This window comes from Gossypium hirsutum, chromosome D05 (genome assembly GCF_007990345.1).
Source record: "Gossypium hirsutum isolate 1008001.06 chromosome D05, Gossypium_hirsutum_v2.1, whole genome shotgun sequence".
NCBI lineage: Eukaryota > Viridiplantae > Streptophyta > Magnoliopsida > Malvales > Malvaceae > Gossypium > Gossypium hirsutum.
Genome location: NC_053441.1, coordinates 32314467 through 32329641, shown reverse-complemented (window position 1 = coordinate 32329641; position 15175 = coordinate 32314467). Strand labels below are relative to the sequence as shown.

At 34.0% G+C, this 15175-nt stretch overlaps 1 protein-coding gene across 1 annotated transcript; it reads left to right on the top strand.

The window, feature by feature from the left end:
- Positions 1-1150: 1150 nt before the first annotated feature.
- Positions 1151-4770, top strand: LOC107904077 (adenosine kinase 2). Its single transcript, XM_016830344.2, has 12 exons — positions 1151-1434; positions 1765-1818; positions 2210-2256; positions 2400-2431; positions 2511-2612; positions 2685-2752; positions 3278-3354; positions 3463-3560; positions 3654-3724; positions 3801-3867; positions 3941-4124; positions 4407-4770. Exons 1-12 carry the CDS (start codon positions 1352-1354, stop codon positions 4547-4549), a joined length of 1026 nt encoding a protein of 341 aa, XP_016685833.1. The 5' UTR covers positions 1151-1351; the 3' UTR covers positions 4550-4770.
- Positions 4771-15175: the final 10405 nt, after the last annotated feature.

The window sequence follows — 15175 nt, the reverse complement described above, 5'->3', positions numbered from 1 at the left end:
TTTAAAAAAAAAGCAATTAAGCCCCTGCTTTTTTTCACTTAATTGAGTACTTAAACTTTCAAAATGCATAAAAAAGACCCTCAAAATTTTTCAAAAAAAAAATTAAGCCCCTGCTATTTTTAAAAATTAGAAAAAAATTATAAATAATAAATAATAAATTTTATAAAAATTATTAAAAATTAGAAATTCTTTTATAAAAATCGTAAAAGAATAAAAAATTGTAAAATTTTATAAAAATCATAAAAAATTAATGACCCCTATTTTTTTCAATTAAAGTCATCACGTGTCGCAACATACCATGGTATGTGGCGAAAAATAATAAAAAATAAAAATCAATAAAAGTTATAAAAAAATTATAAAATGCTTCTTTTGGTATGATAATTTTTATAATTTTTTACGAAATTTATATTTCTTTATATTTTGTATAATCTTCTTACGACTTTATAAAATTTTATAATTTTTTATATTTCTATATATTTTATAATTTTTACGATTTTTATATTTGTATTTCTAATTTTTTTATAATTTTTTAATATTTGAATTTTTTTATTAAAATTTAATAATATTTATAGCTTTTATTGATTTTAAATTTTTATAACTTTTTTTTCTAATTTTTAATAAATGTAGGGGCTTAATTGCTTTTCCTAAAAAAAGTTTGAGGGTCTTTGTAAAAAAAGTAGGGGCTTAATTGCTTTTTTTGAAAAGGTTTAGTGTGGCAACACCAAACCTTAAATAGTGTTAATTGTTTCATAAACCCTCTTTGTTTATTGTTTTCTTTTATTCCCCTTCAACATCAAAACTAGAGAGACCTCTTATCAATTAGTCTAAAAAGTTTTTCTACCAAAACGTATTTTTGTAAAAAAACCAAATTCAACTGGAAATAAATTTTATATATTTTTTGAAAAATAAATTTTTTGTTCAAATTATATCTGACATAACGGTTAACAATATTCATAGTAATTTTATTTTGCTCACGTTATATCTAGAAACCATAAATCAAGAATAAACGGCCATGAAGATAAATCGAGAACATTTAATAACATTAGGGACTAAAGTGAGAATGTCTAATAATTATAGGACTGAAAAGAGAAAACACTTTAAAGATGCATTATGCTCTTGCTTTTAAAAAACTAAAATATTAAATTTAGATAAAAGAAATCTTAAAAAAAAAAAAAACTCAACCAACCCCAACAACAGCCGTTTCACTGTACACGTCACTATATATATCTCACCAAACCTTTGGGTTCTCTTGTGAATTGAAATCTCACTTCCATCAAATTTGAAGTACACTCGACAGTTCCAGCTTAAAGCTTTGTTTTCTTTTGGGTGTCTCTCTAAAACCCTTTCTTCAATGGCTTACGAAGGCATCCTCTTGGGCATGGGAAACCCGCTTCTTGATATCTCTGCTGTTGTTGATGAAGACTTCTTAAAGAAGTAAGTAAGCCCCATCAAAGCTTTTATGAAAATAGTGGAAGAAACAATTGAAAGTTCACATTTTTTTTTATCATTTTTGGGTTTTGGAGCAGTTTGGTCTTGGTGGGTCTTTAATACTTTTGTTAGATCTGTGATGTTTTTTTTTTTCACTTGGTTTTCTATTGCCAATAACAAATCTCTAATTTGCCATGTTTTTCATGTTTATTTGTCCATGTTTTTGGATTGTTTTTGTTTGGTTGCCGGGAAAAAAATGAGGAAAATAATGAATCTTGGATTCAGATTTTAGAATTATAGAAATTGTTAAATTTCATTTTTTTTTCATGGATATAGGTATGGCATCAAGTTGAACGATGCCATTCTCGCAGAGGATAAGCACTTGCCGATGTAAGTTTCTTTTCTGATTAATCTCATGTATGGCTCGAGTGTGAGTGTTGGATTCAATATTTTCAAAAAAAAAAAAAATTCATCTATTTGGGGGCGGATCATATCTTTATACACATGTCTGAATATGTTCGGAAATGGTTACTTTAAGCAAAATAAAGGGTCAGAGCAACATAAGTTTGTATTTAGCTTTCATTTTAGAAATAAAAATCTGCTGCCAATGTTGGTTATGTATTTATATACATAGAATGTTCATATTTTGAACAATCTATCCCATGAACTTTGCTTGGGATCTATAGTTCTATAGCTAGATGGCCATTGTCGTTCGATTTTCTTTGTATAATATGTGAAACTACGATCTGGCTGAGCTGATATTGTGGATGGGTTTTTTAAGGTATGAGGAGATGACTAAAAAGTATGAAGTGGAGTATATTGCTGGAGGTAAGCTAGAAAGTTTTTTGATTTAATGTTTTAATGTTTCTTACTGAATTATATGAAGTTTGCAGTTGGATTTTGTTCTGTATGCTTTAAATTTTCTGTGATTGATCTTGATCAACTAATGAGTTTTACGCTCATAACTGCAGGTGCCACTCAAAACTCTATCAGAGTTGCCCAGGTTTGCTAGGTCATAGGATTTCTTCTTGTTGTTAGATTTACATTTTTGGGGAATTTTCTTGATATTGTGTCCCTTCCAGTGGATGCTTCAAATCCCAGGCGCAACTAGCTACATGGGTTGCATTGGTAAAGATAAGTTCGGAGAAGAAATGAAGAAGAATTCAAAGCTTGCTGGTGTTAATGTAAGTTCCAATTCGTGATTGCTTCCCACGTTCTTATTGTGTTTGTTTCGATATTTAATTATGTTTTATCAGGTGCATTACTATGAGGATGGGACTGCACCAACAGGGACATGTGCTGTCTGTGTTGTCGGTGGCGAGAGGTTAGTTGCTACTATTGCCTGCTCTGAAATCCTGCTGTGATAATCCGATTGCATAGTTAAGTTGTTTTTCTCTGTGCATATATGGTTGTCGAAACCTAAAATTTACATATCAATTTGCTTACTTTCTTATTACTTCAAATGAAAAACGAGATCATTTCATGTCTTCCATAACTAGACCTCATATTTTCTTGCTGGTCGGACTGTTTTAGGTAAAACTTTGGACTTTCTGAGTACCCTCAGAATACATAAAAGCAGAAAAATTTAAACATATCTGTGTCAGATATGTACCTATGCCTAATACTCGAACTCAGTCTGAGTAACATAGTTCCTGGACATGAATCTCAACATTTGTGTTTATTATTAGGGACAAAAGGCCATGTGCAAAGTGTCGGCTTTTATCAGTTTGCAGATCTGTATATATGTCGTCAGCCTGCATACATCGGTTTTATTTATGTAGGCATGCATGCTGTAAATACATAATCCTGAAGTTTCTGCGTAAAGTTCTTTCTATAACTGTATTTGTAGATCGCTTGTCGCCAACTTGTCAGCTGCAAATTGTTACAAATCTGAGCATTTGAAGAAACCTGAAAATTGGGCACTAGGTACCACTATTCTTTCAAGAACTTTGTTGTTTCAGCTTCCAAATCTATTTCTTTTTGTTGGCTATGAGATTTCCGAGTTTGCCTCAATTGAATTTCGTATTTGATCAGTTGAGAAGGCAAAATATTTCTATGTTGCTGGTTTTTTCCTTACGGTATCCCCTGAATCCATTCAACTCGTTGCTGAACATGCTGCTGCAAAGAACAACGTAAATCTACTGGACCTTAATTTGCAAGTACTTTCATTAGCTTTAATGATCATATTTTCATTGGTTTCAGCCAACTTCATTATACATTTGCAGGTTTTCATGATGAATCTTTCTGCTCCATTCATCTGTGAGTTCTTTAGGGATGTGCAGGAGAAAGCTCTACCGTAGGTTTTGAGAACCTCTACTTTCATGATAATCCTGATCACTCAAACAGCAGCTGACAGGGCTTTTTATTTTCAGGTACATGGATTATGTCTTCGGTAATGAGACTGAGGCCCGAACATTTTCAAAGGTTCATGGTTGGGAGGTAATTATCTGTTAGTTTTTATTCTATTTTTCTTCTAAAATTGCCTTTCCTTAAAGTTATCTTTGATGATCAGACCGATAATGTTGAGGAGGTTGCTCTAAAGATTTCTCAATGGCCCAAGGCTTCGGGAACACATAAGAGAATTACTGTTATCACTCAGGGAGCTGACCCTGTTGTGGTCGCTGAGGATGGAAAAGTGAAAAAATTCCCGGTTATCTTGTTACCGAAAGAGAAGTTGGTTGATACCAATGGAGCAGGTATATTTCTCTTCTTATGTTCTCTAAGTCCTCCAGTGGGTTGACATCGTCTACAAATTAGTATTTTCGAACTATATCAACACTAACACATCGAAATTTCAAAGATTTGAGCAACAAGTACTTTGTACATTGATGCATTTTTGGTTAATCGGATCAACTGGTGGGAAATAAGAACCGATTTTGTATTTCACAATTAGCTACTTTGGTTGAATTTTGTCTCAGAACATCTTATCTGCTTTTTTCTATTAATATATATCGATGCTTCTTTTCGCTCTGTGGTAGGGGATGCATTTGTTGGTGGATTTTTGTCACAGCTAGTCCAAGAGAAGCCTATCGAAGAATGTGTCAGAGCCGGTTGCTATGCAGCAAATGTTATCATCCAAAGGTCTGGCTGCACATATCCTGAGAAACCCAGTTTCAATTAGAAAGACTTGCACCGGTTGGCTCCGCCATTTATTTTCCGGTGATCCACAGATTTTATCTTACAGTATTCACAAGTACCTACTATGCCAATCCGCATTGTCTACAGTTCTTTGTTATTTTTCATAGTCTTATGTACTCTGTACTTGATTGAGAATATATGTGATGTTATTTACAAACAAGTGGTTCAACATCACTCAAAATGAACTTAACTATCTTATTCCGACTTTGATTTTTTTCAAAATATTCATGTTGGACACAAATTGGAATATGAGTAGGATGGTACTATCTTTCAAGTTATGAAAAATTTTGAACAATATTCTCATTACAAGGAATGCAAAGATCAGTCTTTTCACTTTTATGTATCAGCTTGTTGAACTGGGACTGTTATATCCAGTTAAAAAGTGGTTTTAATTTTGGCATAATAATCTTTTTCACTCTCCAATTTTATATTAAAAAAAATAGTTACTTTACCTTTTTAATTTAATTTTTTCGTCTTTTTAATTTGTATTTTTTGTTAAATTATAGAAAAGTTAAATCTTGTTAACTTTGGTGATCTGGCATACACGTGGATGAATGACATCATTTAGAAAATTTTTTAAAATTAAAAAATATTTTTATATATTTTTAAATAATTTTAATGATTTTTAATTTTTAAAAATAATTTTTATAATATTTTGAATTTTAAAAAAATTTAAAAATTAATTAAAGGTTGATGTATCGTCCATGTAAAATTAAAAGACGTTAACTTCATGATTTTTTTTTTGGTAAGCTATAGGGCTAAATAAGTCATTATATATTTAATTTTAATTTTAATTTTTTGTTTTGTTAAAATATTTGACATTCAAAACCATGAATTTATATTGAAGAATACATATTTTTATTAAATAAATGGTTTTTAATATGGATGAAGAAGTAGATGGAAATGTTTGGTCCACAACTTGGTTGAGATGCTTACATACATATATCTCATAAGCCAATATAAATCGGTTAAGTTCAAAAACCCAAATCACATAAACAAACCCAGTTCACGCATTATTCAAAAACATCTAACTGAATTTACATGTTTTTATAAATAAAAATTAAAAAATTTCTATTCTTCTCAATTTCCATATTAAGTAATTCTTTTTAAAAAAATTAAAATATTTTAATCCTTATTAATTCTCTCTATTTATATATATTAAGATAAAATTCAAAATATTTCTTTTGAAATTTTTAGATTTTTAAAAAATATATACAGTTTTAAAAATTTTCTAGAATCAAGACTAAACATGTTCAAGGTCCGAATAATCCGCCCAGCTCTATAGGCCCGGCTTGAACAATGATTTTTACACTTCAAGTAAGTTGGTTCGACCCAAGTTCAATCTAAATAATAAAAGATATTTTTAAATTAAATTTTAACTATAAAATGTATAAAATACCAATCGAAAAATATATTTTTAATATTTTATTATTTTTAATAGTAAAATGGACTTTTGAGGAGGACCAGGCCAGCTCGAAAGCGAATTTGGACATGAAAAGTATTTTGAAACCGAGCCTCGGTCTAACCTAACCCATGGACACTCTAATCAAGACCAATTTGATAGAATATGTAAACAATGAGAATTTAATTCGTTATTATAACAACTAAAATTATGTACAATTGACCAAAAATATTAATTGCTGTAATTTCTTGTTCTTAATTTCTCATTCTCAAAATTGGCAATGATCAAATTGTTTTAACTTTTAAAAAAATCAATTTGCTTAATATTAAAATTAAAAAAGACCAAAGAGATATTTTTATAAAAAAGAAATCGTCTATATCAATCAAATATATGGAGTTGGAATAGTAATTTAATCCTTGAAAATGTATAAAATAAGAAACATAATATGTCCTTTCAAGAAAAAATAATATGGTCGATTGAATATTTTAACTCCATTAACATGGACATTTATTGTTAATGTAGGATGACGTGGGTTCGAGTATGCTGAAATGCATCATTCTCTTATTTATGGGTTGAGAAGAGATATTATTGGGAATTATCCATATTTATGGAAAATCAAAGATATGGGTATCAAATATTGGAAAGTCAAATATATGGGTATCAAATATTGGAAAGTCAAAGATATGGGTATCGAGATATTGGCATAATAAAATCTGAGATATTTGCAATATATGGTCCCTAATTGTAAAGTGACTTTGCAAGTTGATCCCTGAACCTCAACTATAAATAAGCATGACCATCTCTCATTCTGTATCTCAAACTTGCCATTCTCTACTTAAGGCATTATTTTCTCTCTCTCTCTCTCTTTGTAAACTCTCACTTGTATTTTGGAGTGAAATATATTTGGTAGTGCCCGAGGACGTAGGCAAAATTTGCTGAACCTCGCTAAATTCTTGTGTTCTTTATTGTATTATTCTGCATGAATTGTGAGTGTGATTGTAGTGATTTATTGTGCTATTAAATTACGATTGAGGGATATTCTGGCTAGGAAAGACCTGGTACTTAAGCGATCCTTGTGATCCACCTCTCTTTCATGGGAATTGAACTTAGTGTGATTTTTTAGTACAATAATTTTACTCTTTTACACGCTTCCGCACAACAATTGGTATCAGAGCTAGATTCGTACTTGGGGAATACGATCGTTTACGGCACTGTTCACGTACTGTAGTTGGGATTGAGGAGAAAAAATGGAAAAGGCATCGTCTTCAACAAAGACTACTGTGACCAATGCGAAATTTGAAGTAGAGAAATTTGATGGTACCAATAATTTTGGTATGTGGCAATGTGAGATCCTGGATGTCTTATGTCAGCAAGAGCTGGATATAGCCCTTGAAGAAAAACCTGACAAGATGGATGACAAGGAGTGGGCCAAGATCAATAGACAGGCATGTGGAACAATTCGCCTATGTTTGGCCAAAGAGCAGAAGTACTCTGTCATGAGGGAGACATCAGCGAAGAAGTTGTGGGATACACTGGAAGAAAAGTTTCTAACAAAAAGTCTTGAAAATAGGCTTTATATGAAAAAAAACTTTATCGATTCACGTATGCACCCGGTATGTCGATGAATGACCATGTGAACTCATTCAATAAAATTTTAGCAGACTTGCTAAATTTGGATGAGAAATTTGAAGATGAAGACAAGGCATTACTGTTGTTGAATTCTCTTCCTGATGAATATGATCATCTTACCACCACATTGCTTCATGGGAAGGATACAATCACATTTGATGCAGTCTGTAGTGCGTTGTATAGATCTGAGACTCGAAAGAAAGATTAAAAAGATCACAGAGATACAACTACAGAAGTCTTAACAGTAAGAGGTCGTTCACGCAGCAACAAATCTGGTAGAAGGAGTAAGTCCAAAGGGAGACCTGCCAAAAATGAATGTGCTTTTTGTCGTGAGAAAGGGCATTGGAAAAAGAATTGTCCTAAGTTACAAAAGGGTAAAGCTATTCCTGATGCATGTGTAGCGGAGCATGATGAGGAGTCAGACTTTAGCTTGGTTGGCATGGCAATGGCATGTCATACAGATGAGTGGATTTTGGATTCGGGATGTACTTACCATATGTGTTCTAATAAGGACTAGTTTTCTAGTCTTGAAGAACTAGAAGGTGGAGTTGTTTTTATGGGCAATGATAGCGCTTGTAAGACAATGAGAGTAGGTACAATCCAATTGAAGAATCACGACGGCTCAATTCAAGTCTTGACAGATGTTCGCTATATACCTAGCTTGAAGAAAAATCTTATCTCATTAGGGGTCCTAGAATCTAAAGGGCTCACAATCACTTTGAGAAATGGATTACTAAAGGTAGTAGCTGGGGTATTGACGGTGATGAAAGGCACAAGAAGGAATAATCTGTACTATTTAAATGGAAGTACAGTTATTGGATCAACATCAACAGCTTCTACGAAAGATGCAGATTCAGAGGCTACCAGGTTATGGCATATGCGATTGGGACATGCTGGTGAAAAAGCTTTGCAGAGTTTGGCGAAGCAAGGCTTGTTGAAAGGTGAAAATTCTTGCAAATTGGAATTCTGTGAACATTGTGTTCTGGGCAAGCAAACAAGGATAAAATTTGGTTCAGTAATTCAAAATACAGAAGGAATTCTGGACTACGTTCATAGTGATGTGTGGGGACCTACTAAAGTGGCTTCGTTGGGAGGTATGCACTATTTTGTTACTTTTGTTGATGATTATTCAAGAAAAGTATGGGTGTATCTAATGAAAAGGAAAAATGAAGTTTTGGATGTATTTCTGAAATGGAAGAACATGGTGGAGACCCAGACTGGTCGAAAAGTCAAACGACTTCGATCAGACAATGGTACTGAGTACAAGAATAATCCATTTCTACAAGTATGTCACGATCAAGGCATTGTACGACACTTCACTGTTCGAGATACACCACAACAGAATGGGGTGGCAGAACGTATGAATCGGACTATACTGGAGAAAGTTCGATGTATGTTGTCCAATGCTGGATTGGGCAAAGAATTTTGGGCTGAGGCAGTTACATATGCGTGCCATCTAATTAATCGGTTGCCATCAGCTGCAATAAATGGAAAAACTCCTATGGAGAGGTGGGCTAGTAAACCTGCTACTTGTTGACACCATTTTTTGATCGAAAAACGGGGTCGACTTGGGTTTTGAAAATGAAAAAGAGAGTCGCCACCAATCCTTTTTGAGGTGTGATTGGGTCACCTTGGAAAAAGGTTGTTTTTAATAAATAATTTGATTTTATTAAAACAACGGTTTTGGTCTACGAAATTTAGAAAATGGGTTCGGGAGTCGGTTACGTACGAGGAAGGATTAGCACCCTCGTAACGCCCAGAAATTGGTACCTAGTTGATTACCTAATGTCTTGATGTCGAAAATTGAGAATTTGAAAGAATTTAAAATACGATCATTGTATTAAAATGAAAATTTTTGGAAAAAGAAATATATTTCACGTTAATCGAGGAAGAGAATCATATCCAGTAAGTTAGCATACAATATCTCAAATTCTCGATACGCGAATGAAAAATGCTTATTTAAAAGATATTTTAGCCATCTCGGATTTAAAAATGAGATCGCGACCAGTAAGTTAGGACGTGATTTTTTAATCCCGAGGTCATCTAAAATTTGAGTTTAGAAAGATTCGTACATTTAGATTTATCGAGAGAATCGAAACCCAGTAAGTTAGCGCACGATTTTCTCGAATCCAAACACGAAATGCCATTTTAAAAAATAAATTTTGTTATATCGAGTAAAAAATAAAGCACAAAATTATAGTGAAAGCAAATTACATTATTTATGCATGGCAAAATCATAATGAACATGAAAATATGAAAACGATGCAAGCTATAGCAATCAATATGAACGATCAAACTTACAACATACAAAATAACAAAATAAAAAACGAATAAAGTTAAATCATTCATTCAAAATAATAACAAAAATGAAATAAATAAATAGCAAATACAATTAAGTATAAAAGATATATATAGACATGAACTAAGATATGTGTATACATGAATTAACAAAATATATAAAGTATATTTTATATAAGATAAATAAATATGCGTATATGTAAAAATATGTACATATAGGTGTATAAAACTATGGAATACGAAGATAAAGGAATGCATATAAAAAGTAAGTGTATATATATTGTAAAATAAAAGAAAAAGTATATATGTACAAACAAAAGTTTAAAACTAATGAAAATATACATATGTATACAAATAAATACGTTAATTTATATACATACTAAAAATATATTGAAAATGTGTATGTATATGCGGGTTTAAAAATATAAAAAAGGGTGTATTTTAGACTATAAAGATTATATATAAGTATGTATGTATTTATGAAAATGAAAATGTGTATATAGATATATATATAGGTACATAAGTTGTAAAATATATAAATATATATATATGTACCGGAAGTTTAAATAAAATCAATATAAATAAATAGGTAATAATAATAACAGTAATAATAATAATAATAGGACTAATTCAAAACGGGAACGAAACCTCAGGGCTAAAATAAAAATAAAACAGAATAAAGGATCAAGATGTAATATGCGCGAAAAAAGGGGGGACCAAAATGGTAAATGCCCCGAAGCCCCAAAACGCAGTGCAGCATAGGGTCAAATTAGAACAAAAACAGAATTCTGGGGCTACATTGAAAAATAGGAAATAGCGAAATAGGACCAGATTGCAACGCGCTACAAAGTGGGAGGGACTGCGCGCGCAAATATCCCATTTAAAGAAAACACGCGGATCCTTCCCCTGGGTCGGGTCACCGCGCGGGTCAGAGCTCAATACGACGCCGTTTTGGAGCCACTGATCAGACTCCAAACGGCGTCGTTTCACACATCAAGCAAGGGCCAAGAAGAACCCTAATCGGGCAGCCTCCATTCCATTTTCTGAGCAATCAAGAAAACAACAAAAAACAAAGAAAAAAAAAGAACTGAGAGCCCGAGTGTTCTCCTCCCTACATCTCTCTCGACCCCTTAAGCTCAGGCCGCCATCTCCGCCTCCATGGCCAATGGCCGGAGTTGCGCGAGAAAGGCCTCTAAGCCTCCCAATTTTGCGGTGTCCCCGAAGGCTAAGCCTTCTCAACCGCAAGACCAAAAGGAAAAGGGATGAGATGCCCCTTTCGGCTCGAATCCGACGACGGCAAGGGTGGGGTTCCGACACCAGCCCGTCGAAGCGGTAAGGTATTTTCTCCTCTCCCTTTCAATTCCTTTTTCTTTGTTGAACGAATGCGAAAAAAAAAATAAACAATAAATAAAGAGTAAAGTAAATAAGAAACAAGAACAGAGAAGAATAAATTGGAGTCAACCTTTTGATCTGTTTTTTCTTTTTTGGATTCAAAAACGTTGTCCCTTCGAAATATACAGAGATATTGTTTGGCTTTTATATCCAATTTACATTGTATTTTTTAGTTGTATTCTTTGCACTATCTGTTGTGTGCTCCGGCTTTTTCTGCCATTTTGCAGGTGTTGATGAAGCTAGGCACGGTGGGTGGCGATGGGACAAGGCAAACGGCAGAGGGATGGATGCGGCGCTAGGTTTGGCTAGGGTTTCATTTTTCTGAAACCCTAGTTGGGTTTTTAGGGGGAATTGGGCTCCAGATTTGGGCCGGTGTGGTTTGGGAATTGGGCAATTTGGGTCTGAAATTTTAGGTAGTGGGATTGGGCTGGTGGGTTGTTTTGTAATGGGTTTGGGAAGGGTTAAAATTGGGCTTGTACAGCTGCCCTCTTTGCTCGTTGTCGTGTAACGATAACAGAGCAAAGACTAAGAAAGCCCAATTTTGCCCGGTCTCGCCGAGTCTCGACTTCTTGGTGCTTTTCTTCTTCATGTAGCTTCATTCCAGTCCACTGTCTTGTCGCTTCAATCCATTGCACTTTAGGGATGTCTGACTTGTATCTTCAATTTACTCTGTTTACAACTTCAGGGGGACGAGATTCATGGTTTTAAGCTGTTGACACCATTTTTTTGATTGAAAAGGCGGGTCGACTTGGGTTTTGAAAATGAAAAAGGGAGTCGCCACCAATCCTTTTTGAGGTGTGATTGGGTCACCTTGGAAAAAGGTTGTTTTTAATAAATAATTTGATTTTATTAAAACAACGGTTTTGGTCTACGAAATTTAGAAAATGGGTTCGGGAGTCGATTACGTACGAGGAAGGATTAGCACCCTCGTAACGCCCAGGAATTGGTACCTAGTTGATTATCTAATGTCTTGATGTCGAAAATTGAGAACTTGAAAGAATTAAAAATACGATCCTTGTATTAAAATGAAAATTTTTGGAAAAAGAAATATATTTCACGTTAATCGAGAAAGAGAATCATATCCAGTAAGTTAGGACACAATGTCTCGAATTCTCGATACGCGAATGAAAAGTGCTTAAAAAAGGGATCACGACCAGTAAGTTAGGACGCAATAGTTTTTAATTCCCAATGTTGTTTAAAACTTGAGTTTGAAAAGATTCGTGTAATAAAGTTTAAAAGAATATTCAATTGTTTAAATCAAATGAAGAAATCGCAACCCAATACGTTAGGGCACAATTTTTCAAAATATTAAACATTGAATATTGTATTTATTTCGAAAAATCCTCGTCTCGAGAAAACAACATGTCACATCCAATGCGTTAGGACACAACATATTGAATTCTCGATAACGAGCTTTTTATCATTTTTAAAAAGAGTAATCTCGATTATTTAAATTCAACGAAGAAAGTCGGAACCCAATACGTTAGCGCTCGATTCTCTCGAAGATCCAAAATACCGAATATTACTTATTTTTAAAATTTTTCATTTTTTGATAAATTCGAGTAAAAAATAGAAGCAAAATAATGATAATGATGACAATGTAAATGAGATAATACAAGCACAACTAAAATGAGCACAAAGTAAAATACGTAATAAACAAATCAAAGATACATGAAATAATAAATGAATAAAAAATCTAAAGCGTTCCATAAAAATAATAAACGCTTCAATAAATGAATAAATAAATATCAAATATAACAATGATAACAATACGAATTATAAAAATGAAATATTTATGTATGTGCATCTATATATTTAAATTATAAATTATATGAAGGTATATACATATATATATACATAAAAAAACAAATATGCATATCTATGTATATATATATAAAAATTATAAAGCATAAAAAACATAAGTATATACATATATGTAAAAACGTATGTTAATGTATGTACATATATAATAAAATATGAAAAATGGTATAAATAAATAAATAAAATGTAATAATAATAATGTTAATAATAATAATAATAATAAATTCAATAATAAATAAAATGACAGGATTAAACTGAAAACAAAACAAAATACCAGGGGAGAAATCAAAATAAAATAAGGCCAAAGATCGATTTGCGATGCGCGCAGAAGAAGGGGGATCGATTGAGCAAATTTCCCCAACCTTATGCGCAGTGCTCCACACTGGACTAAATCGAAACGCATAAAAAGCAAATAGCCAAATTTAAAATTTTGAATGGGACCAGATCGCGCCATATTGCATGAACGGAGGGACCGGATGTGCAAATAGTCCCTCCGAGCCAGAACGCGCGGATCTTAGACCCGTTCGGGACGGGTTTTCGGGTCTTATAAAAATAAAAAGAAAGAAAAAAAACTAAATCATTCATCATTTAAAAAAACAGAGACACCCTCTGGTTCTCTCTCCCTGCCTCAGCCCTTAAACCCAGGCCACCGTCTCCGCCTCCATGGCCAGTGGCCGGAGTTACACGAGAACGGCCCCTTTGCCTTCCCCTTTTGAAGCGTCCCCGAAGGTTAAGCCTTCTTAACTGCGAGACCAAAAAAAAAAGGATGGAACGCCCCTTTTGCTCAACTTCGACGGCGATGAAGACGGGCTCCGACGCCGGCCTCTGAAGTAAACAGGTATTCCTCCTTTCCCTTTTTTGTTTTGTTTAAAAAATGTAGAAAAGAAAGCAGAAAGAAGAAGAAAATAAATAAGAAAAACATAAGAACAGAGAAGAAAATAGACTAAGTTCAACCTTTAAATTTTTTGATCTGCTCTTTTTTTGCCTTCCAAACGTTGTAAAAAACATGTACAGAGATATTGTTTGGCTTTTATAGCCAATTTACATTGTATTTTGGTTGTATTCTATTGCTTTGCACTATCTGTTGCGTGCTCCGGCTTTTTTCTGTCATTTTACAGGTGTTGATGAAGCTAGGCACGGTGGGTGGCGATGGGACAGGGCGAACGGCAGAGGGGTGGGTGCGGCGCTAGGTTTGGCTAGGGTTTCATTTTTCTGAAACCCTAGTTGGATTTTTGGGGGGAATTGGGCTCCGAATTTGGGCCTCGAGTTTGGGTTGTAATTGGGCTTGTGAATTGGGCCCGGGCAATAATTGGGCTGTACAGCTGCCCGTCTTTGCTCGTTGTCGAGTAACGATAACAGAGCAAAGACTAAGAAAGACCAATTTTGCCCGGTCTCGTCGAGTCTTGACTTCTTAGTGCTTCTATTCAAGTAGCTTCACTCCAGTCCACTGTGCCTTATTGCTTCAATCCATTCCAGTGCATTTCAGAGAGATGCGTCCTGTAGCCTTTATCTTCTTCGCAGCAACTTCAGGGGGGCGAGGTTTGTGGTTTAGGTCTACTCCACTGTAACGTCAGGGAGATAAGACTAGCTATGATAGATTTAATCTGACCTACTGCAACTTCAGAGGTATAGGCATTGGCACTTCGGCCCACTCCACAACGTCGGGGAGATAGAATTACTAGCTTCAATGTACTCCACTGTAATCACAAGGAGGTAAAATCTGCCATCTTCAATGTGCTCCACTTTGGGAGATAAGATCTGAAACGATCTACTCTACTGTAACCTCAGAGAAATAATATCCTTTATTTTAATCCGCTCCACTATAATCTCAGGGAGATAGGATTACTAGCTTCAATCTGCTCCGCTGTAATCTCAGGGAGATAAGATCTGAAATTCTTCGGTCTGTTCCACTGTAATCTCAGGGAAATAGGACCTGGTGCGATCTACTCTACTGTAACTTCAGAGAGATAAGATCCTTTATTCTAATCCACTCCACTGTAATCTCAGAGAGATAGGATTACTAGCTTCAATCTGCTCCGCTGTAATCTCAGGGAGATAAGATTTGAA

Excerpts from the sequence above, each read along its gene's own strand:
- LOC107904077 (XM_016830344.2), top strand. The coding sequence starts at position 1,352 with ATGGCTTACGAAGGCATCCTCTTGGGCATGGGAAACCCGCTTCTTGAT. Across the intron at positions 2,613-2,684 it reads CAAAGCTTGCTGGTGTTAAT|GTGCATTACTATGAGGATGG; the intron begins GTAAGTTCCAAT and ends ATGTTTTATCAG. Across the intron at positions 3,561-3,653 it reads ATGCTGCTGCAAAGAACAAC|GTTTTCATGATGAATCTTTC; the intron begins GTAAATCTACTG and ends ATACATTTGCAG.